Genomic DNA, 26,373 nt, shown 5'->3' with positions numbered 1-26,373 from the left:
AATCACACAGCAAAAACAAGCTCATTTGTGGTTTCGGCAAAAACGGGATTGTAATGACACGGGCCTTTTCAGTCCCCACACCGCTGTCACCACAGTGACAAAGTCTTGTAATTAAGACAGCGAGAGACCGGGCACCTTCCTTTTCCCCTGCTAAATGCTCATTAGAGGCACCTTTAAAAAGGTAATGTTGGGAACCTGAGGGAACCGGCTGACAAGTAGCCAAGTGTGACACCAGCCGCAGCAACATCCTGAAGGAAACGCGCCCAAACAAATGTCAAGGATGGCTAATGTTTTTTTTATTTTTGGGAGGGGGTGACCAGCATGGTTGCGGTTGAAAATGAGGCAGACACAGTCGGTCGGTCGGCAGTGTTGGGTCAACAGAAGCAAAAAATGAGAACATGTTAATTGGAAGTGGGAGTCTGCCACAACATCACACATTTCCTTCCCCTGGGACTTAAGCTGCATTTTAATCCGTCACGTTTGGATGATGCCAAAACCGTCTGGCTAATGAGCAGATGTATTCCCCCATAAAGGCTTCAACCACTAACTGCACATTCAGATATGTTTTTTAATTAACAATAGCAACACTTCCACAGAAGTTGCTTATTACCATTAACAACATACACTATAGAGGTGTAATGTTATGTCAAAAAACAGAAGGCCTAAACAACTGTGACGTCAATTTCAGTGGACAGAAAGAGGCGAAATGGGATTGGATTTTATTGCTTCTCTAATATTCCACAAACTCAATATTAATGAACGCCGTGTTTAGACTTGTGAAGGAGATTAGAATATATTGTAAAACGTTTGTGTTGGCCTCCCATTTAAATAGGCTGCATCGAGGCAATTTATCTTAGCGTTTTTAGAATTCCAACAACCTTTCCTCCAAGTACTTCCAGGTCATCACGCTCAAATAGGGAAGGAAAGGAAAGATCCTAAGCAAAAACCAGAATAGGTCCATTCATTTCATTTGAGTTTATTGCCAATTCACGTATATCCACTTCCACACAGTAGTTTTTGGTCTCTATAAACCCCTGAAGGAATGATTTGGCCACTAGAGGGGGGGCTGCTCCATGCGTTTTGCTCCATCTCCTGCACAGCTTTTTAGCCCTCATAGGGCATTTCGGGAACACAGTGTCCACTTGGGCTCATCTGATTGGTTGTGGTGTTTCTCTGCTTCGTCAGACAGCAGTCATATATCGTCCAGTATTTGAATCCAGTAGGAGTACTTAATGGTTTTTTTTATGCATTTCAAGATTCTGGAGGTGTGTTTTTCAGCTGGACAGGTGTCAATGTAGTGGCGAATTGTGTTTTGTTTGTCTTATAACCTGCTCAGTGATATTGTTTGATTTTCTGTCAAACTATAAATGGGCGCTTTATTTTTTCTTTTTCAACAAAACACTTCTGGGACACTACTTAAAGGGACTGCAGTATATCTGTTGAAATAATTTGTTCTGGGCTCAGATTGAGGCAATTAAATCTTGTACCATGGTTTTATCAAAAAGGAAAGCTTTTCTAATTTCACAATAAAAAACAGAGGCAGACACTGATTAATGAAACCTCTTCAGCTGGCATGGTGTCACCTGGAATTTGATCACATCAATCTTTAAAGTCATTCAGATTAAATACAACATGTAATCATAAAAGTAATTTCCTGCTATAGGGCGAGACATAATTTATTCAGGAAGCAAAGTAAATGTATGAGGCTGCAATATGTATTAACATACATGTAGTTGACTGCACAACACTAACAAGTATTGATCCTGTATGCAATTTTCTTTCAAACTTCATTCACTGTAAATTAAATGTGCATAAAAATGTACTTTTGTCTACAAAGTGTTGTCTTTTATCCATAAAATACTGTCTATATTTTGGCACCTTCATCATCCATGTCATTATCAAGAGTCCCTCTATTAATTGAACAGTCATACTAAAGTTTGTTTTAACCGAACCAAACATGGCAAAGTGTGAACATGGCTGAAAACGTTCATTTTGCCACCAGCTATCAAAAGGTTTGCATTATCAGGCTTCACAACTGACACTGTTATATCAGTTTTCAATTTATTGTACAGCGTGGGGTGTCTTAAGATATGAGTCTAATTCATGCTGTGACCCAAAACACTCCAATCATCTTTCCCCATTGAAATGAATGGGAATGCCATTAATATATTCAAGCCTCCGAGAAAATAAAACATTTAACAAAAAACTATCACTATTATATTGGGCTCTTTGCTCTCCAAATTACATCACAGTAGAGTTGGGCAATAATTCAATATCAATACGTATCCTGACAGACAAATGATCAATCTGAATTGAAAATGATAGAAAAAAAATGGCATCAAAACATAGAATAAAGACTAATGTAACTATATCAACAATATTGTTTGGCGCTAGCATCTAATGCAAATAACCATTTACAATGTACTGGTGGGGGAGAGACAGCACATTACAATGTATACAAAAACAGTTAACAGCTTTTTAAAATTTGAAATAGGTAAAAAAAACAACAATAACAATCAATATTGACTGATATGGAATACTGATATTGTAAAACATTTTTCAGCCATATCGCAAGAAGACACACGCACCTCAACACACGCATCACCAATGTGAGGGGAGGGCAAACTCAGGAGGGGAAACTACGCTCAGACACAGTCATGGAAACGCCACTGCAGAGACTATATTTTAAGTGTCATCAGGGGAAAGACCTCGCCTTCGGGGCCAAAGGGCTTTAGCGGCAGCAGCGATCGAGTGATTCGGTTGTAAACAGGGAGAAGTGATCTATTACAGTAGAAGGATATATAGGAGGAGTTGAATGGATCGGTAAGACTAAAAACTGAGACCTGTCTCTCAACTCATTGTTTCCCATTGAAATGAATGGAAAGGAATTGGTCCCAATCATCTCACCCAACTCCCCTCAAAAATAAAAGTTGCCATGTGTATTTTAATGGAAAAATAGCCCTCCATAATATTGTACTTTATAAAAACACATTAATGGCAATAAAATTGAATTTAATAGTATTGAACAGTTTTTGTCACGTGTCCAGCATAGTAGTGGGATTCATAATGCCTCAACTCCTCGCTCAGCTCATCAGTGCGGCACTAATTAATCATTCAACACCAAAGAAAAGGGATATGTAAAAGTGAGTACCATAATATTAACAGTGTACATGTTGCTGCACCATTTGTTTTCAATCCATTGTTTGGAAAGCACTGCAACCTCGATGCCGATTAGCATTAACATTAAGGCAAAAGACTGAAAGGCTAAGCTAGGGTTGTTTTAAATACAAAAAGTGTCATTCTGTTTGTTTTATGTTGCGTTTGACGGTAAACTTCAACTGTGAGTGGCACTCTTTTTTGATGAATTGTTCACTATTTGCCAAAGTGCTTCTATTGTGAGGTGAGGTGAGTTGAATTCAGTGCCACCATAGCTATAGTGTTTGTACTTGCAAGTCCGAGCGAATAAATAAATGTATAAAATAATTAAAATTCTAAAAAAAATGAATAATAATTGACAGAATGATGGCTCATATCTCAAAAAACTCCTAAGTTGGGTCACTCGTATCTCAAGACACAAATGTATTCAGTTGTTTATTTTCTTTTTACGTTTAGTCATGTACCAAAACATTCTATATATTGTTTAAAAACAAAATGCAACTTGTTCAATGGAAAAAAGCTAATTACCCAAACTAATACATTTTAGAGCTGGAATTGTAGTATCTCGAAACTGTAATATTTTGTCTCAAGTCCGCAAAGTCCCACACAACGCAACAATGCATGGAAAAAGATGTTCAGAACATTCAGAGAGAGATTATCCTAAACCTGCAACTGCAAACCAACATTTTGGTTTACTGAGGCTATTAAAGTTTAGCACACCGGCTCCACTTCCCTCCTTTAACTTTTCAAGCAGACAAACGAGCACGCAGAGTGGCAGTCGTGCTTATTCCAGTCCCAAGGACACCTCTGCGGTGAGAGCGAGTGGAGATATGCTGATTGTATTGAGGTTGGCCTTCAAAGGAGTGTGATATTCATCTAGTGAATAGCTACTTTTAAGGGGGATATGCAAAACCCTACCTCTGATGTGACCACTTGCTCTCATCTACAGATGCAAGCACGCAACCAGCCCACGGAAAGAAATAACACAACAGCTGTATCCAGGAGGAACTGAATGCCCCTGGAAAATTTGGATTGTCTTGAAAAAAGATTTGTAGTTGTTTTTTCTTCATTATTGTTGTTTTTGCCAAGTGACAATTGGAGTGCAAAGGAGCTAGCCCTTGGGCTTGTCTCCTATGAGGCCCCTTTTCCTGTTTCCATGATAACAATTTTGTCACTCTGTAATTGTGATGCTTTCACTTGAAGACAAACCTCTGTGTGACCTTCAGCTGATTAGTATACAACAAAAACACATGCAAGTGCTTCGTATTTGAACATTTGCTCCTTGACAGAGACAATGCTGGCCGTTTTAAATCATCTATGTGGTTTTTCCAAATAAAAACACGATGCCATTGTTCAATTCAACTCGGTCCAAAACACATACATTAAATAGGCTACATATTGGCTACATACCTACCTTCAGGATGTCAGCAGCCCAAGGGATAATAATCCACTTTCCACATCATAGGCAAATATGAATCAAGTCGATTTTATTTTTATAATGCCAATCCACAACAGAGGTTATGTCAAGGCAATTTACGCATCGAGCAGGTCAAGAACGGCAGTCTTTATACATTATATACTGTACAGTACGTACGTAAGAAAAACACCTGAACCCCACAAGAGCAAGCATTTGGCGACAGAGGTAAGGACAAAACCTTGAGCAGACTCTGTGAGGCCACCGTCTGTCTGAGCGAGTTGGGTTGGGATGGAAAGCCAAAGCAGAGTTTTAGAGGGTAGGTGCTAGAGAACAACAGGACAAACGGGGTGAGCGACTTGGGAAGGAATGAGAGAACAATGGGCACACAACAACTAAATCAACAACTGTAACAGTCCTGGGTGACAGCAACGACGACGATACGGGCCCGCTCGCAACGCCACCCTTCCCATCCTCACCATGGCCAATAACAAGCGGACAGATGGGGTGTTTTTGTCCACTTGAGGTCGCAATCCTCACATTCTACACAGTGGAATCTTTGACGTTGAATGAGTGAATGCCTTTAAAAGACGAGCCTGGCCTGTTGAGTGACATAGAAGTCGGCGGATGAGAATTTAGAATTGGTTGGCTAGTAATTGGCTAAATTCTTATGCTACGGTCAAACAAAACGTAAACTGAACTATTCTTGTGACATGATAACGGATGGGTTTCAATAAGATTTTAATGTATACTTAACAATACTGCTTTAAAGGGAAGTCAACCCAAACATATTTTTCAAGAATATGTTCTATGCAAACCCACTAGTTGAAATAAGGCATTCTGATAAATATTGCGTTTGTGGAATAAGAGTTAATCCGCCCATTTTTATCCATCTCTGGGGGCGGCCATTTTGTCGCTTCTGTCGATTAAAGATGACATCACAACTACTCAGGACTCAGGTAACGACAAATCAACAACCTGTTTTCTGAAGCTGAGCCGTGATTGGTCGTTACCAGAGTCCTGAGTAGTTGAGATGTCATTTTCAGTTGACAGAAATGACAAAATGGCCGGCCCCTGATATGGCTAAAAACGGGTAGATTTTGCTGCTTAACACATATTCCACAAATGCAATATTAATCAGAAGGCCGTGTTTCAACTAGTGGGCAGGATGCGGCGTCACAGAGGTGAAAGTTTGCTTGTCGTCCGGTGTCACACTGACTGTCAAGACACGAATTCTGGCAGTATTCCGGTATTGAAAGGCCATGTAAACATGCGCAAAACTCTGAATATGCTCATATTGGGGTTTTCAAAAACCCCAATATGCTCATATTCGGGTTTTGGGTTACCCCTTTTAAAACACGAGTATTTGGTCATATAACTGCAATCGGAATGCGTCCACTGAAAAGAACATTGGTTTGCGTTCTTCTCATGCTCTATTGGCAAGGAATCTTGGTCTTTTTAGTACAGGAAGTACTTGTATGTGCGGCGATGCTGCTTACTCGCCTCAGAAAGAAGTGTAGGCACCAGCGAGCATCTTACAAAGGTAAACAAACATGCCGAAATGCAGACCCAGCATAGAACCACACTTTTGGAGCGAGAAGGAAATGGACTGCTTTATTAATTTGGTGAGTGACATGAATATTATGTGTTTTTAGGACGGTAGAAAGTACAAAGTGGAAATTTAAGTCATGACGTTATCTGTACGTCGCCTGTTTACCATAGATGGGAACTTTACCCTTTTTTGTCAGTCCGTCCTCCGTCCGCGACCTGGGTACTCTTCTGTCCTCGACCCTCTGTCCTTGTTCATATAAATGATCATCCTATATATATATATATATATATATATATATATATATATATATATATATATATATATGTGTGTGTGTGTGTGTGTGTGTGTGTGTGTAACGCAGAGGTGGGTAGTAACGAGTTACATTTACTCCATTACATTTACTTGAGTACATTTTGGGAAATGTACTTTTAGGAGTATTTTTGAATCACTATACTTTTTACTTTTACTTGAGTAGATTTGTGAAGAAGAAACTGTACTCTTACACCGCTACATTAGGCTACATTGAATCCTACTTAAATCCCATCCGCGTACGTACGCATCTCTCTCTCTCTCTCTCTCCCTCTCTCTCTCAGAGAAAGACGCATTTATTTCGTCAGAGACCTGCGCCAGGCTCTACCATGTGAATGTGTTTCACTAATCAAACGTAGCCGTATGGCAGTCTCGTCACGTGATCATATTCAACTTCAGCTGCGGGAATGAGTTGTTTTCGGATGAAACGGATCGAAAATGTCTGCATCTGCAGCTTGTGAGACACTTTTCAGTCATGCTGGACTCCTGTTCACTGCTAAACGATGACAGCTTCACTGCAAGAACCTTGAGAGACAACTAATGTTAAAGCTTAATAATGACATCACTGAGTGATTCTTTGGGAAAATTTTTTGTTTTGCATGTTTTGTGACATACACACTTACTGATCACACACACAGACACACACACACACAGTTTATACAAGTGCATGGGCTACCTTGTTCTGCCTGCGGAGCCTGTTAAAAAAAAGTACAGCGGCTGAAATTTTGTGCTACTTGTGCTTAATTTATTTCTTTTATTTATACTATTATTATTTTATTGTTTATTAAAGTACTTGAATTTACCTTAAGATTATTTTAAGCTGTTCTTTAATTAAATGTAGTTCATTTTATTGATTGGATGGACTTTAATTTGCCTGAAGATGATTATTTTGTATTTTCGTCTAATTGAATGATTGAAAATAAATGAGATGTTGCAACAGTTACTCAGTACTTGAGTAGTTTTTTCACCAAGTACTTTTTTAGTTTTACTCAAGTAATTATTTGGATGATTACTTTTTACTTCTACTTGAGTCATATTATTCTGAAGTAACAGTACTTTGAGTACAATTTTTGGCTACTCTACTCACCTACCCAGAAGATAGTAAATTTCCTATCTTTATGCGTGGGGTCTGTCACAGATATTTAAAAAAAAATCCTTGTCTGTGCGTGTCTTTCGGATACAAGCATTGTCATGGAACAAATTTAACTCGTATCTCAAGGCACCACTGTACACTTATTTGTTAAATAAAATGTAAAAACATGAATAAAGTGAACATCATCAACAACATTTTGACATCTAAATGTCATAATTGGTTAATTAGTTATGAATCAATCAGCCATCATACCTTATACATTTATAATGATGAGAAATAATTGTGCTATCATTTTCATTTGAACAAAAGTTTGCCCTCCCCTGATCTAGAACGATGGAACATGAGGCGAGCTTTCAAGGGCAACAGGTGGACATCGTTCCAAGTACTCACTTCTCAGTTTGTTCGGTTGGACCTCTGATGACTTTTTGGCTCCGTCCGAGTCCTGCCGGCTCTGGACCTCGGCGAGCAACTGCCGTGGAGTCTGTCGAGCGACTTGGCTCGGCGGCTTGTGACTCCTCTTCCTGGCGGACTCGGGCGCCGAGTGGCTCCTCTCCGACTCGTGACTCTCCGGCTCCGAACCCACTTTGACCAGCGCGTGGCGTGTCCTTGTCAGGGCTGAAGTCACGGAGCCCATCGCCAGGAAGGGAGGTGACGGGAATCGAGGGAGATGCCCACTTTTGGCTAAAACACTTGGGGGTCCAAGTCTTCTCCTGAGAGGTTATTTCAACTCCCCGACCGTGATATTTTGCCTTTAATGGCGGCGAAGCGTTATTTCAATCAAGGCACAACAGAGTTCAGTCAGGTCATGTCGGCGTCTCCCTCGGTGTGCTTTTCCGCCGCAGACGCGTCACTTGCGGAGAAAGTTGCCCCGTCAACGAACCCCAAGGGGCACCCAGCTCCGGAAGCGAGCCATTTTAATTCAGCGGTAACTGTTATTATTGACATGAACACGGCAATAAAACAAGACTTTATTTGACCACAGGCGGGGTTTGATGTAAGTGACGTTTATTAATTAGGCCAAATCTCGTTTTGTGGACACATCGCGAGATTTGGCTGCCTTAAATTGAGCTTTTTGATCACCGATACCAATACTGATACATTTTATGACGGTATTAAGGTGTTTTAGTTAAGAAAATAAATAAAGAAATGCGTGAGAGAAAGTTGAGATGAGGGACTCAAATATTACAAATGGTCCGAAATATTAGAAAATTACATAAATATTAATCGCAAAATATTTTGATTTTCAAGACATTTGTGACAAAAATATATACAATAAAATGCATAAATTGCTGATTGATTATTAACCCAGTAGAGCCCTGAGATCTGAAGACTTGGGTCAGCTAGTAGAGCCCTGAGTTCAAAGTAAACAGGGGGAAGCTGCCTAGTGCTTATGCTGCACGCAAATGGAGTAAGATGTCCACAGAAGTGAAGTCAGGCCCGAGTATAAATGCGTCCCGGATGGAAGCCCATTTTGGGGACGGAGGATGAGACGTTTTTTATTTAAAAAAGGACGAACTAAGCAAGGACAGAAGTGGGTTGTCGTCCGTCCCTGTAATCGTTCCTAATTGGTTCAAGTACCGACTGATGTGTTGTGTTGAGTTCTTTTAAAAAGAAAGACCACTGTACTCTTCTGCGATACCATGGAGCCACCTTTAACTGCCTGCAGAAAGCTGTAGAGTCCTTTTTTTTTCTTTTCATGTGCGTTCCCTGCAGTAACATTATACTCCCAAGCATAGTCTGTTCTCTAGTGGTTCAACACATGTAATACACCACAGGACGCCCATTTCATTGTCAAGGAAAAAGGTGGATAGCATTTTTTTTTTGTTAACTCGCTGTTAACATTTAGTACATACCTTACCCCTTTGCAAGCTAAGTATGTCGTTGTCTGGGACAATTCTAGAGCGTAAAAATCTCTCCAAACCGTGATTCTTGCTCACGCCAGCGCTGCCGTACACTTAAAGCTACAACCCTGAAGTGGAAGTCTTTCATTCTCCTCCTAAAATAACATTACGTTATTTTACAATAATTATTTTTATTGTCATATAACACAATAAAAACTACAAACTTATTGTGTTATAACGCTAAAGTTTTGCAATAAAACGCAATCGTATTGCATTATAAAGCAATCTTAAATATTCTCGTGATGTCTGAAGATGGCGATGATCGCTCTGTTTTTATTGTTTAATTAAAGGAGTTTCACAGCACACAATAGCCAACAACAGTAGTGTTGAATGCAGAAAAGTCACGCTAAACATGCCTTGTAATTTCGAGGATAGACTGATGGTTTTTTCGGGACCAATCCAGACCAGTTCACAAATGGATACCAAGGTTAATTATGTACCTTAATTAATTATGTTAATTATGGAAGAGCGTTTGATTGATCTGCTTGATGTGGGTACCATAGATGAATTAACAAAACATTTTTTTAATTGAAATAATTGTTCGTCCAAAGTGACATTGAATAATTTCCACATCACACCTGATGATCTCTCACGGCACACTGGCTGGGAATCACTGCTGTAAGAGATACCAAAATGGTACAACCGCAATCATGCAACAATCATATTTCTCACTTCCTACCTTTTCACAAGACTTTCACGCCTCCTGTGCAGTCATCACTATTAAGTTATTAAACACATTTTGACGTGACACTGTGGGGGCAATACAGGTGAAGAAGCATCACACCTCACTCACAGTCTTATTAGTTTATTGCTGAATACAAGGCAATGGTGACGTGTTTAGAATTTGGTTGTGTGCATACTGAATCTATCAAAAGGTTGACTACAGGTGAGATGTTTTGTATGACTATATGTGTACAGTAACACTGTTTTTATTGTTAATTATTGTGTCTGAGACAAAAAAAGAACAGAAATGGAAACTAAACACATTGTGTTTCAAACTAACACGCCAAATCATGACATATAAAAGGCACTTTTCAAAGCTAAGTGTGTCATTGAGTGCAGAGCCAGTGAACATCTTCGTATTGTTTGTGCGTTTTGTTTTCAGCACGGGCCTTATTACTCCAAGTCATCGTGGTTCTGGGTCGACTCGTTGATCACCTTAACGGAGACACATTTGAGTACCTATACTTGTAAATCTTCATTTAAAAGTCGTTACGAATGGCGTGAGTTTTGTACCTGACCGTCTCTGGTCTCGATGGTCTTGATGAGAACCTTCTTGGTGGTTGTGGTTTCCATTTGAGGTTTGTAATCGATCATGGTTTCTGAAAAAAATTGTAATGTAAATCTTCAAAGCCGTATTAACGGTGTAAAAATGTGTAAAATTAAACCTACCTCTCAGGTTGAGAGAGGAGAAGTTCGGCATTGGGGTGGAGATTCTGTAAATAAGGTAAACACCGGTAAGAATATGCCTTACGGCAAGCGATTACTTGGACGCGATGCCGTGCCCACGTTAGATGTGGTCGGCTAAAATCGTATTTAGCTTTTCCATTAATTTCAACGAATTAAACTCATATCTCAGGGCACCACAGTACTCAACCTAAAATACAAAAATGTTAGAGTAAAATACTGTATAGAAAATAATATAAAAGTAAAAGTAAGTAAATATTAGGGGGAAATATGAAAATATTTGACAAGAAATCCACTAACATTAATACAAATGTGATAAACTAATAAAACTTAACACACTAAATAATAAATATTAGCTGAAAATTATTCAAATATTGGAAAAATATTAAATAATTATTTGAAACAAATACACAAATATTTGAAAAAAACAAATCCACTACACAAAAAAAATAACGAACTATTAGGGGCAACGTTATACATCTATTACAATGTATTACAAAAACATGTACCAAAGGAATGTAAAAAAAAAAAAATGTAAATCACTAAGATGCTGAAAAAAAATATAGACATAACATCACAAAGACGAAAGACGGCACAGGCACCGTACGAACTTTGTTATGAAATCCAATAGGGCGGAAAATTGCCACTTCGAATATTACAAAATATACAAAAAAACAATTGCAAAAAAATGCAAAAACAATTACAGGAGAAAAACACAATTATTTATTTTAAAATTAGGAATATAAGAAAATACTCAAATATTTGCCCAAAAATACACAAATATTGTATAACAACAACAGATGGAAAAATTCAGAGCTATAACAAAAAAATGTACGCGACAAAGTGAATTTAACATCGTCACCTGCTCTCCTCTCCTTCCAGCAGTTTCCTGTAGGTGGCGATCTCGATGTCCAGGGCCATCTTGACGTTGAGGAGGTCCTGGTACTCCCGCAGGTGGCGAGCCATCTCGTCCTTCATGTTGTGAATGTCATCCTCCAGTCGAGCCACCGTTTCCTGATAGCCCGCCGTCTCCGCGGAAAAGTTGTCCTCCATCTCTCGCATCTGCCGCTCCAGCGACTCGTTCTGGGGAGTAGCGAGAGAGAGCGTTGGAGCTTCTATCGTAAGCTTGACGGTAACGATAAATGGCTACTCACGGTTCCCTTGAGGGCGTCCACTTCACAGGTGAGCGCCTGAACCTGGCGTCTGTAGTCGGTGGCCTCCTGCTTGGCCAGCCTCAGCGCTTCATTGTTGCGGGCGGCCGCTTCGGTGAGGTCGGCAAACTGAGAAGAAATGAGCCAGTTACAAGAGAGGAAATATGGAAGGTGCAATATGAGCATGAAATGGTGTTTAAAGAATCATGCTTTTGGTCTTTGGGAGAGAGGAAAAGCAGTTTAAATTGCAGTACTCCCTTACTCCTACAGGGGGCAGTAAAAACTAGCTTTTCTGTATGACCCTCTAGACACTACCAGAAGCAAAGCATTTAAATGAGGACAAAAAGGTTAAATGTGACGAGTTAAGTGTTTATATTACACGAAAATATTGTAGGAATGTTATTAAGTACCATTTAGCGTTTTCTCCTGCTGAAATGTCAACTGTATTCAAAAACGCTTGCAAAATTATTCTAATTCTTTACAAATAAGACTTTACTGCAAAGTTATGACTTTTGCAAAATTCAACAAATTTCAAATATGATTCTTTTTTTAAATAAAATTATGAGCCTTTTTGTACACCACCTTATTCTTGTGAAAGTTCACCAATTTTAGGGAAAAATACAACATTCTTGTAAAATTATGTCACTTCTCAGCAAACTTTTTTTTATTCTTATAAAATAAGCTAGGTTTCTGCTATACAAGTTTGTTTTTTTAAAATTATACCAATTGTTTGGAGAAATAAAACTTTAGTCTTGAAAAATTATGACTACTCTCTGTAAAAATATAACTTCTTGTAAAATTACTACTTTTCTAGGACCATGAATGAATACCATGCCCTGCAAATTGCAAAAATTGACAACTATTTAATTGATGCCCACCCAAAGAGTTTTACAAGTGCCTGTAGATGCAGCAGAGCATTTTTTTTATATTAGACAATGCTGTGGCCTGACTAAATGAAGCTCCTCCCTTCACATCAACATAGTTGCTTGGCACCAAGATGGCGAATGCAATATTTTTATATTAGACATGGCTTTGGCCTGAGAACAAAAACAGCCAAAAGGTGACTTTTTCTATGAGTAATGGAGGATAGTTTCCCAAAAAAATCAGCTAATTTGTAGAATCCATCACAGGTTTTTTTCGCCACCGATTCTTGTGTCATGTTCTGTCGTATGTTCAGTTCTCCATTTTTTGCCCGGTCTCTTATGTTGTCATGTCCGCTTTTACAGTGGTGTATTTCTGATTGTAACTGAATGTGTGTGACTTTAAAAGGCCACTTTAAAAGGACTTTGGATGCTGTCTTTTACGCACTCTTTCCTCCTGGGTTTCATTCAACAACAGTCCATGTAGAAAATGAAACAATCCAAGCTGAAGCGAAGTCACAAAAAGTGAACCGTGATAGAGCGAGTGACGGCAAATTTATGCCAGTTCTTTGAAAAAACTATGACTGTTATAATGAGTGAGTTAAACCCAAAAATATGTATAGCGGGGACTTCCGCTTTCTGGGCGTGAACACATTGCAGCTGTGTGGTCTAAAATCCTAACCTTGGACTTGTACCAATCCTCAGACTCCTGGATGTTTTTGGAGGCCAGGTTCTCATACTGCAGGCGGACGTCCCTCAGAGCGGCCGTCAGGTCCGGCTTGGCCACGTCCATGTCCACCTGCACATGCTGCTGCATGTGCACCTGGTTCTGCAGCTCCAGCATTTCCTGTTACGGAAGCCCAAAAACCAGTATGTGCTAATGTCTCATTAGAATTTCCCTTCCTGCATTGATTTGACCCTTCAGCAGATAAACAATAGATCCCTTAATAGCATATGGGCAGCATTTCCTCAGTAGTCACAAAAAAAAAAGAGGGTTACCTCATCATGCAGCTTCTTGAGGAAGTCGATTTCCTCCTGGAGGGACTCCATCTTCCTCTCTAGGTCCAGTCTGGTGAGGGCAGCGTTGTCCACATCCTGCACCATGACACCCACAAGCTGACTTAGCAAGCAGACTTTTCAAGGTGACATGAATTATATATTGAATCTTTGCTGACACCGGGGGGTAAAAATAACCAAGACTCTTTTGCATACCACGCAGGACGCTTTGCAGCCTCCTTTACACAGATATCCTACATAATTGTGGTGACCTTCATCACACACACGGCGTATGATGGTAATACGTTCTCTGCGCCGTCACTAGTCTAAGCATGGCATTCGGATTAATATTGCGTTTGTGGGATATGAGTTAAGCAGCAAAAGCCATCCATTATTAGCCATTTCAGAGGGCGGCCATTTTGTTACTTCTGTCGACTGAAAATAATATCACAGTTGCTCAGGTAACGACCAATCACGGCTCAGCTGTTTTCTAAAGCTGAGTAATGATTGGTTGTTAGCTGAGCCCTGAGCAACTGTGATGTTACGGTGTAGTGTGTAAGTGTAAGTGTAATGTGCGGCTATGTAAAGTGCTTTGGGCCCCATATAGTGTACAATCAGCGCAACTATGTGCACTCCATTCACAGTTTTGATGAAATTTGATTTTTCATTAGTTGGACTTTGATGTGGGTTTTTTTTCAAGTGACTCATCCAAATTCACTGGAAAGTCATTCGCTGGAGTCAACACAAATAGTGATTCTGGATTTAGAGTACGAGTTCTACAGCCAACCAAATCTCATTTCCGACCAAACTTTCCCCTTAACCTGTGATGGCTTAATTTAGCAGCCTTGCGTGGCTCACCTGAGGATAAAAACATGGCATTGTCCATTATCAATTAGCGTTTGTTTGGGAGGTCTCCTGGTGACGCCACACTGCCAGGCTTTGTCCGCCGCACATTGGCAGGTCGTCAAATGAGGTATCAGCAAATGAAGCAGCTTTGCCCGGCGCTAATGCCACAAACAAAGCACACTATTCAGCCCAGCTATCCCAAACAGGCCGGGGGCTGGGAGGGTGACTGTCTGCGTGACTGAGCGGGCCAGCGTGCAGGCAGCGAATGCCTCATTGTTGGCAACGAGTTCCTTCCTGTCATTCTTACACAACATAGTGTATATGCGGCCCATGCAAGCATCCACTGCAGATGTTTGCCGACATTTATTTATATATATATATACAACAGGGTCACCAACATGGTGCCCGTGGGTAAAATATCAAGAGATAGCTGTAGAAATGAAGTATTGTGTCGTAGTACTGTTACCTGCTTTCTTAAATTAATTTCATGCATGCTTCATTTCCATAATCATTGTCAGTCATCACCATAATCTGTGTCTTCACACTGGTGAATATAATTACATTTGGATAATAATGTAGAATGAAAGGTAACTTCAGCAAATTTGTTATTTCAGAAATGTGTATCAAACTGGTAGCCCTTCTCATTAATCAATACCCAAGAAGTAGCTCTCAGATTTAAAATGGTTGGTGACCTGTACAACTCCATCCATCCGTTATCCAAAACTGCTTATCCTCACAAGGATTCTTTGTGTTCCTATCCCAGCTGTCTTCGGGCAGTAGGTGGGGTACACCCTGAACTGGTTGCCAGCCAATCGCAGGGCACACATAGACAAACGTTCGCACTCACAATAATACAGGGCATGGGGGAGAACATGCAAAACGCCACACAGGAAGGACAGGGCCGGATTCGAACCCACAACCCCTGCACTGTGAGGCAGACGACCACTGTGCCACCACCTGTACAACTTAACTGAAAAAAAAATTCAAGAGGGGAGTAAATAAAATTAGCTAATAGGGTTGCACAAATGTGCACACCCTCTTAAAACTGGAGATGTGTCTTTTCTCAGAATTAACCAATAACAATCAAACTCATGTCAAATGGGATTTAGCACACACCTGTCACCATTGAAAGAGCAATGAATAGCTCCAGATCAAGCTCAGATGATCTGGTAGGCTTTTCTTTTTTTTTCCCTTTCTAGCAGAAGTGTGAAGCTTTTGTGCTAACACTGACGGCTATTTGGAACTGCTCATAATCACCTTCCCCTGAAAATGTGATGGTCTATTCATGGATCAAACGTGTTGTGAATTCTACCATTTGGGTTAATGTAAAGGTTATCAATAAAACGTATATACAATAAAATGTATTTCTTTTACTTTGTTTTGCTCTGTTCTCTGTAGCCAGATTGGCAGGTTAAGCCATACCCGAAATGGAACTGGAAGAAAACTATTTTGCTTTGAAGCTGCCATTTTAGATGCAAATTCGAGGATGAACTCCGACACTCAAATTACCCCAAATTGGAAGCAGGTCTCCTAGCCGGATGGTTGATGAAAATTGTCAATCTTATTTTCAAATGCCATTAAATATGGGCATCACGCTCCGAATGAGCCCCCATTGCAAGCAGGTATCCAGCTCATGTGGCTGGAGCATGTAATCAGAGATTATTGATCATTTTGAGGTTTCGCCATGAAAATGGGGTGTGAGGCCTCTACCTTTAAAAGGAAGTCAACGCAAACATTTTTTTTTTCAAGAATATGTTCTATGCAAGCCCACTAGTGTAAACAGGGCATTCTAATAAATATTGCGTTTGTATAATAAGTGTTAATCCACTCGTTTTTAGCCATTTCTGGGGGCGGCCATTTTGCCTTCTGTCGACTGAAAATGACATCACAACTGCTCACAACGACCAATCACGGCTCAGATTCAGAAAACAGGCCAGCCGCGATTGGTCGTGGTGAGCAGTTGTGATGTCATTTTCAGCCGACAGAAGACAAAATGGCCGCCCCTAGAAATGGCTAAAAACAAGTGCATTTTGCTGCTTAACTTGTATTCCACAAACGCCAAATTAATCAGAATGCCGTGTTTCAACTAGTGGGCCTGCTGGGAACATATTCTTGAAAAAAATATTTTAGGATTGACTTCCATTTTAATATTGTGGCTGCTATTTGCATGACTCATCATCGTGATGCCATTGACTTGACATTAATCCCCTACACGTAACGGCTGCCGTTGCTTGGCGGACAGATCTCACGGTGGCTTGCCCTCTCGCTCTGATAACCACATTGGGCCCGCTCCGTTGTTGCTCGAGTCCGGCTCATTCAGCGTGACCAGTCAGACTTAAAAAGACTTCCTCTGCAAGCAGGCCTGATTGAACACAATAGTCCCAGCCAACCAACCATGCATCCAACCCTGTCTTGTCCTCGCGGGCCCTGCTCTCCGGCTGTTTGGGATCATGGCTACAATCCGCTGTTGTGCCACCACAGGGGCACATTCCTGTCTAGCCAGGGAGAAAGGAGACAGTCATGGAGACGAATGGGAGACTCGTATACCATTTAGTATGTCAATTTGACATCACCTGACAGTGGAATGCCCCAACGTTACATTTGTGTATAAAATGTTACTTAAAACGCGGTGCGTGTAGTGCCATGCTTGGGATCATACTGTTACCTGTCGGAAGCTCTTCATGTTTGCCTCTGCCTCTTCCCTCAGAGACATCTCATCCTGTAACCTGGCATGACAGACGATACATTAGGCAAGGAATTTGAACATGTTCAAGCCTCTGGACACTTCATTATGTACACCTGAAAAATCTAACGCCATCTCACAACATTTTGTTGAAATACGTTTTTGGGCTTATGGGCAAACAAATGAAGAAATATTTGCAACTTCCTGTTTCCAACCAAAGTGAGCAACTTCCTGTTCAATTACATCCACGGGTCCTTGAGACTTTCTCGTGCGTCCTGTTATGATAGACATGTCCACCCAGCCAATTTTACGTTGATCTGTGAAAATGGTGTAAATTGTACACATACTGTACATTCCAAAATGAGAAATCATGTCATCTTCCAAACGGCTTATCCTATATAGGGTCGCGGGGAGTTGCTGTCAATGGGCGAAGGCAGACTACACCCCGAACTGGTCGCCAGCCAGTCGCAGGGCACACCTAGACACTATCACTGAGCGGGAATCGATCCCACACTGCCCGCACACAACTCAGGCGTGTGTACCACTACACTATCAGCGGACCAGATGAGAAATCTTGTATTTTGTTATTGTGCCTTTACTGATTGTCACTATTATTTGAATGAAGTTTTAGGACGAAAGTTGTCATTTGATGAAGAAAAACCTCAACATTTTCGAAAAATGAAATTGTTATTTTTCGTCAGATTCATAAACTGTGATTGCACAAGTGGTATGCAAAAGTATCCGTACAATTGAGTTGGTATTTAAATGTCAAGTTCAATGCATTTTCATGTAGGTCTTTAAGAACTGTTTTGAATATTTATTTTGGTACAATTTGTATTTAATTTTCATATTCAATACATTTTAATTGAATCATTATTTAAGTCCAGTTATTTATGTGTAGTGTTCAAACTGTGCATAATGTTACTGTGGATTACAATAATATTAATATACATCTTTTTAGGAATAAATCCTCTGCTCACTTGGGCCTACTGCGCTACTGTATTTTAATGCTGGTCATGATGGTGACACTTTGAGAGCCATGTATTTTGGGAGGTTATACTTGACAACTGTGTTTTTGTTTATCTATCTATGCCAGCGATGTATAGTGACAGGCAGACCTACGAAATGCTAACCCTAACAGGCCCTGATTTCACACTGAGTAAGAAAATGTAAGTTGAGACAAGATCATCTACAGTGGTACCTTGATTTAGGTGTTTACTTCGTTCAGTGACTGAGCTTGTTACTCATTATGTCAATCAGTTGGAATTTTTTTCTAATTTTCCATGGGGTGGTACTGAAAGACTTTCGTGGTGTCGTGTTCGGAATCCTAAAATATGAATACATTTCATTGAGACAAATTCAAGCATTTTTGAGTCTTGTCTTTATGTAAAGATTTTATTTTCGTCTGATTGAATGGTTGTTATTTTTTTCTAAATAAATAAATGAGATGTTGCTACAGTTACTCAGTACTTGAGTAGTTTTTTCACCAAGTACTTTTTTACCTTTACTCAAGTAATTATTTGGATGACTACTTTTTACTTCTACTTGAGTCTTATTATTCTGAAGTAACAGTACTTTTACGTGAGTACAATTTTTGGCTACTTTACCCACCTCTGCTCGTGATGGATGGTGCTTGGAGACTTAAGTATTTCAGGGTGTAAAAAGCGTGTAAAAGCCACGCTGTAGCCTACAGCTCGAGTTTTGACTGCGATGTGCCTATGAAGTGAGTCAAGTGACCGTACGAGTGAGCCTACTTGTCTCTGAGCCTCCCGATGTCGTCGGCCAGGTTGTCCCGGTGCACCTCTACCCGGGCCTTCTCGTTGCTCAACTGATCCACCTGGCGCCTCAGCTCCCGCATCTGGTCCTCGTACAGGTCGCCGACTCTCGACGTGCCCTTGCCGCGGAGCTGCTCCAGCTCGGCCAGCAGGATCTTATTCTGCTGCTCCAGGAAGCGCACCTTTTCGATGTAGCTGGCGAAGCGGTCATTGAGCGACTGCATCTGCGCTTTCTCGCTCGTGCGATTGGCGATGAACTCGCTGTTGATGGCGTCGGACAGCGAGAAGTCCAGCTGCTCCGAAGCGAGCCGGGGCATGGCCGCTGAGCTGCTGCTGCGCAGACGCTGCGTCTTGGTGGCGTAGACCGCGCCGCCGGGCGCTCCGAAGGACAACACCCGGGTGGTGCGCATGGGAGCGGAATACTGGCGGCTGGAATAGCTGCTTCTCACGTTTCTATCCCCGCCGAACATCTTCCTGTAGGAGGACTGAGTAGGTGCTGCTCTGAAAGAAGACATGCTGCGACCCAGGGCCTGTGCTGCGTGAAAGTCCGGACAGCATCACCCGACTCGCGCCTGCTAATTTATAGTCTCCTCCCTATGCAAATGAGCAACATGCTTTGGAGCGACAGTGGAAGCGTCCAATCACGTTTTAGATCCACGTCCCCCACGTGCGTGAAGTTGGAACCCCACCCCACGCAAAAATAGGGGGAAATAGTTTCTTACGTTTGTGCTTCGTTTGTGCACTCCGACCCATTTGCGTACAAATGGGGGGCTGGGTGACGTCATCCCTCGAAATTAAAAAGTGAACATTTCTATAAAATCGTTGCAGCTGCACCGGAATTTTTGACAGCACAAAAGAGCACAAACGCGGCACAAACGAATGGTACCATTTCGGGTCCATTTGGAGAGGATGGGGGCTGGGTGAACTCTGGATGACCTAAAAATTAATCTCTAATAACTGCAAAACGGTAGCGGCACAAACGAAAATTTTAACGGCACAAACGTAACGTAACTATTTCCCCCTATTTTTGCGTGGGGTGGGGAGCCAACTTCACGCACGTAAGTCCCCCCGGTAACCGCCATCTTCCATCTCAGGTCTGCAAGGGAGTCCTCCCTCATGTGTTCATTCTGCATTCAAGACGAACGAATGTGCCACGGGGGGGTGGATTATGTTAGTTGGGGGCCTTAGGCAAACCCAGTCATGGGGTCCACCGCATTCAGGGCAGGGCTGGACTGGGACCAAAAAAACAAAGAGATCAACCCCTAGCAAAACGGGCCTTGACCATCCCCTTATAATGAGTGGAGCACCACAGACTGCGTGTGACATGGCCAACCCACCTGTAGTTATTGCGGTATATCATGGTGTTAGATTGATGCCACAATTGAGTCAGTGTAATCTCAAATACCGCGTACAAAAATGTGTTTCGCGTGTATGTAATGTGAAATATCGAGTATAAAGGCATGTTTTGTACGTTCCAAAATGTGTAAAAAAACATCCATACGCACGCACAAGATTGTTTTTACGCTTACGTCTTCTCTCCAGTACGCGTACATTACGTTGATTCGCACATCCAATACAGGCGTGATAATTGTGACACACTTCTTAACTAATCAGGAGTCGGACAGTGGGGCTAATTCTGATTCTGTACTGTTGTTTACAGTACATAATTGTCAAGTCAAGTCATTCCCATGTTTAAGTCCTAAATATAGCAACTCAAGTCTGACTCGAGTCAAGTCATATGACTCAAGTCCCCCCCATCTCTGCCTTCTTGACACAGTCGCAGATGTGCTTGTCACTTTAGTACGATAAGCGGAAACAGAATACACATTGATTCAAGATCTGCTATCGGCTACAACACGGCCAGTCACCGCACACGGATGCGCACACAAACAGACTCGCTTGACCTTGCGTTCAAGTTTAAATGTCTCCTTACTCTTTCGTCTTTGCTGACATAGCCAAGGCCCCCCATCACAGCCAGAGAAGGCCCTGTATCGCTGACGTCAGGCAAAATCCTGCCATCCGCCCCACGGTCCCCACTTCCCCCAATCAACAAACATTTTCAATGATAGTACACCGGCGCTGATAGCTTTGTCTTGGAGAAGGAGCATCTGCTTTTGATCGAGAGAGCAGAAAGCTAAAAAATCACCACCCCCATCAGCAAAATAATTTTCTATGCTTTTTGCAGGCATAAAAAGTGCCATTATCCCCGGGCATCTGGCGAACTTCACACGCCACATGACACAATCATCACTCTTCAGGAGATAAAAACAGCACCGTAGTGGTTTGTGCACATAGTTTTATTTTGGCGGGCTGAGTTCCTTTTCTGCCTTGCTTATTTTTGGTTGCTTTTCTGTTTCAGGCTGTGAGGGGCTCTTCTGGAGGACACCCACTCACACCTGCAAGCTATCTGCAGTCAACTAGGGATGGGCGATACTAGTGATTTTCGATTCAATCCAAGTAATACCGGACCAAATATCGCGATACCGATCTGATATTATTATAATAATACAATACAATTTTATTTATATAGCGCGTTTCATAACAGCTATAATAACAATCATATCCGGCAAGCTGTGCCGTGTTTCATCTAGTGGGCCTGCTGGAAACATATTCTTGAAAAAAATATGTTTGGGTTGATTTTCACTTTAAGAGGATTCGGCCCGATGCCAGTGATATGAAATCTCTCATCTCTCTCCTCAACTGCTCAACAGCCTTGCTTGACTTGACAGTATGAGCGGGACAAAATATTACAGTACATAAAGTGATGAATTAGAAAGTTAAAAAAATGTAATAAAATATTTAAAGCTTCCTGGACCATTGAAATCATTGAAACACTATATCTGACGGTTTTAATAATGTTTGCTGTTCCATCTGATTTCATTGGGCAGGTTCACTGGGTGGATAGTCATTGCTTTTCTAAAAGCTTTTTTTAGAAAAAGAATAAAGTTTTATTTTATTTCATAACATTTTTCAATATTCATAATTTTACTAGAAATGATATCCCCAAAAGTCACTGTTTTATGAGAATGTTGAACATTCTAACTTTTCAAAGAACTGTCAAAAGTTTAAAAGAATAGTCATATTTTTAAAAAGCTAAATTATACAGGAATCCAGATTCCGTTTTTTTTTTTTTGTGGTGGAATTTGCAGACAAAAATGTGTATTTACTGAAATTCATATTTAATTTTACATCATGAAAAGTGTGTGGCCGGTTGGCACAATTTTACACAATAATGTTGTATTTTTCCATTAAAAAAAAGTGCATTTATTAAAAAATAAATAAATTAACACACAAACAAATAAACAAATGAATAAATAAACTAAGATTTTTTGTGAAAACTGACATCATTTTACAAGAACGAAATTGTAATTATTTTGAGGATTATAATTCTACAAGAATAATGTCTTTTACATTAAAAGTTGTAATTTTATTTTATATAATATATATATATATATATATATATATATATATAATAAAGTTATAATTCTTGTGCTTTTACAAGACTAAGGTCACAATTTTTATGACAATCAAGTTGTAATTTGAATCCTTGGTTCTTATATCTCAGACAGGTTATTTTTTAGGTTACGATTTACCTGAGAAGTCATTTGACTTGTCAAAACTGACTTCTCTGAAGAAGGCGAAAGTTTCCGCCGAAACATATCAGGTAAATCATAACCTAAAAAATAACCTGTCTCAGAGATTAAAAAAACACAATGATTTAAATTACAATTAAGAGGCAGAATGAACTTTATTCAATCATAATCAAGTTGTAATTCTTTCAGAAAATGTATTTAATTTTACTGTAATTTAACAATAAAAAAGGAGAAATGTGATTGCAATTTTTTTTTTTTTGCTGAATTTCTGGGATTTATTGTTTTCTGGTCATGTCTCGCATGATTTGTTACTAGGCAGACTTCATTTATCAAAAGCTAGGTTCACAGTGCAGGGAAATGCGTCCCAGATGGGATTTTTTTGTCCGTATGCGACCTGTATTCGATTTTTTTCTGACAATCTGGACAGCTCAGTTCCAATTTTTTCAAATCCAACCTGGGTTGCTTTCATAAGTGGTCGTAGACCAATTTCGTTTCCAATTTTTTCAATGCGACCGCAGTCTGGATGGCCAGGTCCTCGATGTCATCATGCGCTCCGCACAGGCGAGGCCACAGACTGCATGATTGGCCGTGAATCTGGGAAGTTGTTTTGAATAAAGGTTTTGCCTTTATATTTAACTTTAATTTAATTCCACTTGAAATGTGAATCAGAAAGTAGACAATTAGGAGTGGGGTCGGCAGCAGGAAAATTAAAACTGTGAATATAATTCTTCACATTCTTATGTATCTAGTGCACAAATTACATTACTTGTAAAACTTAAATTAATGAGCTTTAGTGCACAATAACAAAAATAATATCATAAATGAATGAGCTTTTATTTTCAACACCGGGCCATCTGGTGGGTGGCTGCTCTCGCTTGCACTCCTCATTCAGGGCAAAAATCTCATTTGGCGAATTGCATTGATGCTGCAACATATGAGTGTCGGGAGTTATCAAGTGGGTGGTGACCATTGATGGTGAACAAACAATAACCTAGCAAGGTGTGTTTCTCTTGAGTTGATAGCCTTGATACTCGATGGCCAGAACATTACAGCCACTTGCAAACCAGAAAGAATCATGTGAAAGGGGGATTTTATTCGCCCTCATCATGCTCGTTCGGGCGCACAAATGCTTCTTTCAAGCAACCTTTTCACATTTTTGCCTTCTGGTAATGTCTGTGTGCTAGAGTCGTTCACTTGCTGGACTTGTTTGTTCATTTGTGCGAAGGAAGAAAGGACCAAATAGGGTGACTTATGTGTTACACAAGCAACTTAGAATCATTGTGAATGGCAGCTACCTTTTTAGATGCAAGAGTGGCCTGCATAATCTTATTTTCTCGACAATGTTTCGTATACACAGAAACCTGTGTGTAGATGTTCGCTCTCGGACAAAGACCAAGACATTGGAATGTAAGATAAATGCCTGCCTCAATTAGACAGCTGTCTGTTTGGGGTAGGCATTTATTATTTGCGTAGGCCAGAAAAACAATTTGTAATATCTGCTACCTTAGTTTATTACTGTTGCTAACCAAAATAGCAGACCCAAATTGTTATAAAGCAGTGTCGCCGTGGCCAGGCCGTCCTTAGATGAGAGGGCAATGTTTTTTTTTTCAATTTTAGTTTTCGTTATTTCGTTAATATTTGTTATAGCTATAATAACCTTGCTTTGGAAAAAACAAACACCTCAGTTCATACTGGAGATGCTATTGTTAAAATATGTGGTTTCCAATTTAACTCATGAGCCCATTTTCAACTCTGTTGCTAACCAAAACAGCAGCACCAAAGCATGAACACAGCCTCTCAGATTAATTTAAGTGTGGGGTCTTACCACATGTTATGAACCAGTTCCCAAAACGGTATTGAAGACGATCTTACAACATCTTGAGCGTACAAGTTGAGTTAAGACATACTGTATGGTCACTCTGCAGTGTTGTGTGCATTCATGTTTATGTTCACTTTGTAAAAAAAAAAAAAAAAAAAAAAAAAAAGGCATGTATTATGATTTGCATTTTTCCGGTACAGTACAGAGGCATACCGAGGTTCCACAAATTAAGTAAGTGACAGGGAAAGCTAAGCTAACACGCGCTTTAGCCACAAGTTTATTCCCTGAACAAATACAGCACATCTCAGCATCTGGCTAGTAGACGTCATAGCAAGCAATATGTTTTTGGCAGTACATACATCAGATTAATTTGAAACGGTGTTTATGAATAAAATATATACTCTATATGTAGCAATGTGACAAGTGGCCGCCATCTTTGTGGATTTTTTCTAAAAAACATGGAATAGGCATAAATGCCTGTAAATTCCCCCATAACAAAAGAATTCACATAAAACCTGTTGACTGCTTACGTACATGACCTATTCTACTGCCCACACTGCTTTTTCACCAATAATCTTCCATCTGTGCTCATTGAGTAAAGCTTTAGGGTAAGCGTTGGTGTCGGAAAAATTACACTAATTTTGACCCATTGACGTCTGGGATTTTGAGCAGCCCGAAAAGTTGGATATTTTTAACTGCAATTTGCCAATCGGAGAATAGGGTTCCCTGAGTGGAAGACGAAATTAAATAATCGAAGCGAATGTTGAGAAATAATGAAATAGTACCGTTTTAATCTAATTTGAAAGTGTTGTTTTGTGACCAGATTTTCTGAAGGCGATATCACACAAAAACATTCCTTGAAAAGAACATTTTACCCGCACAAAAAACTCAATTTCTCGGCAACGCTTCATCCGATTTTCAAAATTCTTGCTGCCTTGTATTCAAGTTTAAGTGGCGTCTCTATCCTGACTTTGCATTTTGACACATTTTCATTTTTGGGAAAACCTGGCTATTATTATTTCATTCTTTGGAAAACCTGGCTATTATTAACCAAAACATGTTCTTTGTTGTTGTTAAAGTTGAAAAAATTGGGTCGCAACTTGACAGCAAATGTGGGTGCCGGGGTGACAGCAGTTGAGAACCACATATAATGCAAAGACTAACAAAATAGTTCTTAGTTTTTGAACACATGTAAAGAGAATGATTTAAAAATGAACAACATAGAAGTAAAAATTTGCGCCCAGGGGCCTCAAAGTGAGTAAACAGTGGAGCCCCTTTGCTGAAAGTGACAATGGACATTCACATGATCAACTCACTTGGAGGCAGGGAGGGTGTGAGGAAGGGTGGTGGTGTTGATGTAAAAATTCCTGCTCCCAGGCCTCTTTATAAAGCAGCCAGGCAGGGATTGTGTATTGCTGACTTGTCAGTGAGCAGAATGCAGACAGTCGGCGCTAATTATTGTTTGTCAGGCCCCCACCGGTGTTTGCCGTTGTCACTGTTTGGGCCAAATTGTTTTCATTCCGCGCGGGATTGGATCACGGGTTCACCTCTGCCAAGGAGGTTGTTTTTGTTTTTGTTCAATCATCGCCCAATTAACAGTCTGTTCCAGGAATTGGATTTTCAGTATTGTTTTTTAAAAAAAAAAAAAGCAACACCATGTTGATTCACTGGCATGTCTCCTGAGACACATGCTAATGAGATTTAGTCGCTTGGGTGTGTGGCCTCTCTATAATTGATATACACAGCCCTTGGTATTACTTCCATGGTGGACTGTCCTCTCATTCGCACTCAAATGCTTCTTGTCACATTGCGTCCTCA

At 40.4% G+C, this 26,373-nt stretch overlaps 2 protein-coding genes across 3 annotated transcripts in view; both read right to left on the bottom strand.

Annotated features, from left to right (window-relative positions):
• Window positions 1-8,513, bottom strand: part of pde1cb (phosphodiesterase 1C, calmodulin-dependent b) — a 106,134-nt gene extending 97,621 nt beyond the window's left edge. For both annotated transcript variants that reach the window (XM_086043296.1, XM_086043297.1), the window contains exon 1: window positions 7,915-8,513. In XM_086043296.1, the coding sequence (XP_085899422.1) occupies window positions 7,915-8,158 (244 nt within the window). In that variant the 5' untranslated portion in view covers window positions 8,159-8,513. The remainder of the gene's footprint in view (window positions 1-7,914) is intronic.
• A 1,701-nt stretch (window positions 8,514-10,214) lies between these two features.
• Window positions 10,215-19,718, bottom strand: viml (vimentin like). Its single transcript, XM_086042941.1, has 9 exons — window positions 19,123-19,718; window positions 17,351-17,411; window positions 13,843-13,938; window positions 13,526-13,690; window positions 11,987-12,112; window positions 11,695-11,915; window positions 10,818-10,861; window positions 10,662-10,747; window positions 10,215-10,583 (listed from the first exon to the last, which is right to left on the bottom strand). Exons 1-9 carry the CDS (start codon window positions 19,656-19,658, stop codon window positions 10,542-10,544), a joined length of 1,377 nt encoding a protein of 458 aa, XP_085899067.1. The 5' UTR covers window positions 19,659-19,718; the 3' UTR covers window positions 10,215-10,541.
• Window positions 19,719-26,373: the final 6,655 nt, after the last annotated feature.

This window comes from Filicampus tigris, chromosome 10, assembly GCF_054856515.1.
Source record: "Filicampus tigris isolate MCC_2025a chromosome 10, RoL_Ftig_1.0, whole genome shotgun sequence".
NCBI lineage: Eukaryota > Metazoa > Chordata > Actinopteri > Syngnathiformes > Syngnathidae > Filicampus > Filicampus tigris.
This window is presented reverse-complemented; position numbering and strand designations above follow the sequence as displayed.